At 36.4% G+C, this 3,329-nt stretch overlaps 1 protein-coding gene across 1 annotated transcript in view; it reads right to left on the bottom strand.

The window, feature by feature from the left end:
• LOC106469296 (tyrosine-protein kinase receptor torso-like) overlaps positions 1-3,329 on the bottom strand; it is a gene marked incomplete at its 3' end in the record, with an annotated part of 18,799 nt that overhangs the window by 7,600 nt on the left and 7,870 nt on the right. The window contains 1 exon segment of the mRNA XM_022397776.1: positions 2,446-2,548. Coding sequence (XP_022253484.1) covers positions 2,446-2,548 — 103 coding nt within the window.

Below are 3,329 nucleotides of genomic sequence, written 5' to 3'. Positions count from 1 at the left end.
CTCACTATCCCTGATGATGGTAACTGTATTACCGAAACTCATCCGACTAGTTACCGTAATCAAAGCTTTTCACTATCCCTGATGATGGTAACTGTATTACCGAAACTCATCCGACTAGTTACCGTCATCAGAGCTCCTCACCAGCCCTGATGATGGTAACTATGTTACCGAAACTCATCCGACTGAAATTTGTAATAAAGATTGTATCTTTCATTGTGCCGAAAAAGATCATCTTTCTTTATTAATCTTAAAATTGTAACACACAATGTGCCTGAAAAGAAATTGTAGTTGTAATATATTTTAAAATTACTTTCTGCGAAAACTGTTTTGTCACTATATTAGGATCAGGTTGGATTGCCTTCCGCCGAAATAATAGCTTAGACTCAAGTTAACATAAAATCCACAAGATGACGAAAACTGTTTTGTCACTATATTAGGATCAGGTTGGATTGCCTTCCGCCGAAATAATAGCTTAGACTCAAGTTAACATAAAATCCACAAGATGACGAAAGATGTTTTGTCACTATATTAGGATCAGGTTGGATTGCCTTCCACCGAGATAATAGCTTAGACTCAAGTTAACATAAAATCCACAAGATGACGAAAGATGTTTTGTAGGCCATTAATCGAGAAGAAAAATCCACAATTAGTTTGAATTGCATTGAAAATCGCTAATTTTGCTGGCCAAGTAAGATTAGTAAAATCACTGTCACGTTCTTGGAAACAGTAACGGAACATACAACTGATTGCTACATTATCATTTCTGAAGAGTCATTGCCTTTCAGAATGGAAATACACCATTATGAAACGGACAAGATCGGTACAAGGTTTGGGATTTTGTTTGCTTTTCTACAGGAATCGAAGACCCAGTTCTTGTCATGGAAACGTTTCACGTACAAATACACCATCTACAGAAGTTTACACTGTGAGAACAACACGAGTCAAGTGCCACGTGCGGTTTTCTTCATATTTGTACCCTATATGTATATATAATATAATGTCAGAGGTGAAACACGACTCTCTATTCATTCAATGTCCCCTAAAGTCATAATTTCCTCGTTACATCTGAAGTAGCCGGTTTTCAGCCTAGCTGTCTGCTACCACATGACATTTTTTTGTGATGCCCTATGCTTAATATATTTGGAGATAGTCAAATGAAGGCATCGATTAACACAGATGATCTGAAATTTTGGTATATTTTAACAGACCCTCACGAGCCAGTGGGGGACATTTTTCTTGAAACTTGAAAAAAAACTACCCAATTCGTTTTGGTTTTTGACTTGAGCTGAAATTTTTTGGACATTTTAGTAGCTAAAAAAGAAGGCATTTCCCGCACTCTTTTAGCGTTGGAGTTGCGAAAAGTGATTTGAAGTGTTAAGGTGACTGAAATCCATCAATACTTCAAGAGCTTAATGGCCAAGCGTACGAAGCATGAAAGTCTCCAAATGACACGCAGAGGTATTCAGGAACCGTTTAGAACCACCTTGGTAGATATTGTGCAACAAGCCGAGCACAATATTATGCCTGTAGGTGCTTTCAAAGTGTTCCTGTCTGCTCATCCTATTGACTATCGTGATGCTTCGACCTTCCCTACTGAATCGCAGGTGAAATCGTTCGTATCTCGATTGAAAGCTAAACATAAAAAGGTGATAGCAGAGGCATAAAAGGTTGGCATTTGCTTAATTAATGATGCTGAGAATGTGGCTTTATTGATGTATACTGGATTTACTCCCAGCGGGTAGACCTTGGTACTAGCTAGTATGGAGAATTGAGGACGCTGAATTTCACTTTAAAACTTATCAATTAACAAAGGAAAACGTTGGGAGTTTCCGGATTGAACTTATTTTTAATATTCAACAAATTGTAGTGTAAAGACAACCCTTGAATTTTGAGGGACGTGTTAAAACCAGTTCAATCTTTTCCCTCGACCAGCCTGTCATAGATTTCCTTGTAGTAAACGTGAAGATAATTCCTTCTCGATTTTTAATGTTGAGAGATTCTGATTATGTCTTTTTTTTAACAGCTCTTGCTTGTCGGGTATCTACTATCACGCCCCTTTATAAGTCGAAGAGGTCTTATCTCGTAACCATTCTCCAACGAAGTTCAAGTAATCGTCTGACGTCATGATCAGTCTACTTACCGTAGATAAATAAATGGAGTATTCTACAAATGTGTGAGTGAGGAGTCTACTAAAGTGAACAATACAGAAAGTTATTGTAATTGGCATTCATCTAAATTAATTATATCACATTAGTCAGCCTTGTCGTGGCATCATGATAAAATATAACGAAATATATATATATATATATATCAAGAAATGGATCAAGCTTGTTTCGTATTCCAATTTAAGCATGCAAATGAAAGATATATCTGCTATTTACTTTATGTCTGAACGCAGTATAAAAACAAAAGCAGTTCAGTACCACAAAACTGAGTTTCACCTACATTTTGAAACTTCGGAATCCGGTGGATTTGATGCTTCTAGCTTTTCTGTATCAGATGAATGTATTCCAGACTCACTTTCAGATGGACGTCGTGTTATAATTTCCTGATTAAATAGGGAAACAAAATATTACATGCTATGATTATAAATTACAAAACTAATTATAAATGTCACTTGCCATAATGAAAATTGATGTGAACTCATACAATTTAATGTTTTCTTCAAATTAGCGAGAACATCGTAACCACGATCATAAAATATGTATCAAAGTTTACGTCTTATCTTGCTATTTTTAAGTACAACAAACGCTGATAATGTGATATTCATTAACCTTCCTTCACTGAAGCATGTTTCTGAATTCGGTACATTTTAATATCAAAAATACCCGTAACTGAACGTACAATTAAAGAAACATAAATAACGTTTACTGAAAATAACAAATAATGCATCTTATGACTTATTATATATGTTCTTTAAAAAAAAACAAATTTTACTGTTGACAATGAAAAGGATACTCGATGGATCATTATTTATATATCTATTGTTTGTTTGTAATTAAGCACAAAGCTACACAATGGACTATCTGTGCTCTGCCCACCACTAGCATCGAAACCCGGTTTCTAGCGTTGTAAGTCCGCAGACATACCGCTGTGCTACTGGGGGGCTATTTATATATCTAACTGGGTAATGAAATGAAGTTCGTGCAGAGCTACACGAGGGTTATCCACGCTAGCCGTTCCTAATTTAACAGTGAGAGAAGGTAGCCAGTCAGCACATCTCACCGCCAACTTTTGGACTACCCTTTTTACAAACGAATAGTGCAATTGATCTTCACATTGTAACGCCCTCTCGGCTAAAATGTGATAGGTATTCGAACCCAGCCCCC

The sequence above is a fragment of the Limulus polyphemus genome, unplaced genomic scaffold (assembly GCF_000517525.1).
Source record: "Limulus polyphemus unplaced genomic scaffold, Limulus_polyphemus-2.1.2 Scaffold3405, whole genome shotgun sequence".
NCBI lineage: Eukaryota > Metazoa > Arthropoda > Merostomata > Xiphosura > Limulidae > Limulus > Limulus polyphemus.
This window is presented reverse-complemented; position numbering and strand designations above follow the sequence as displayed.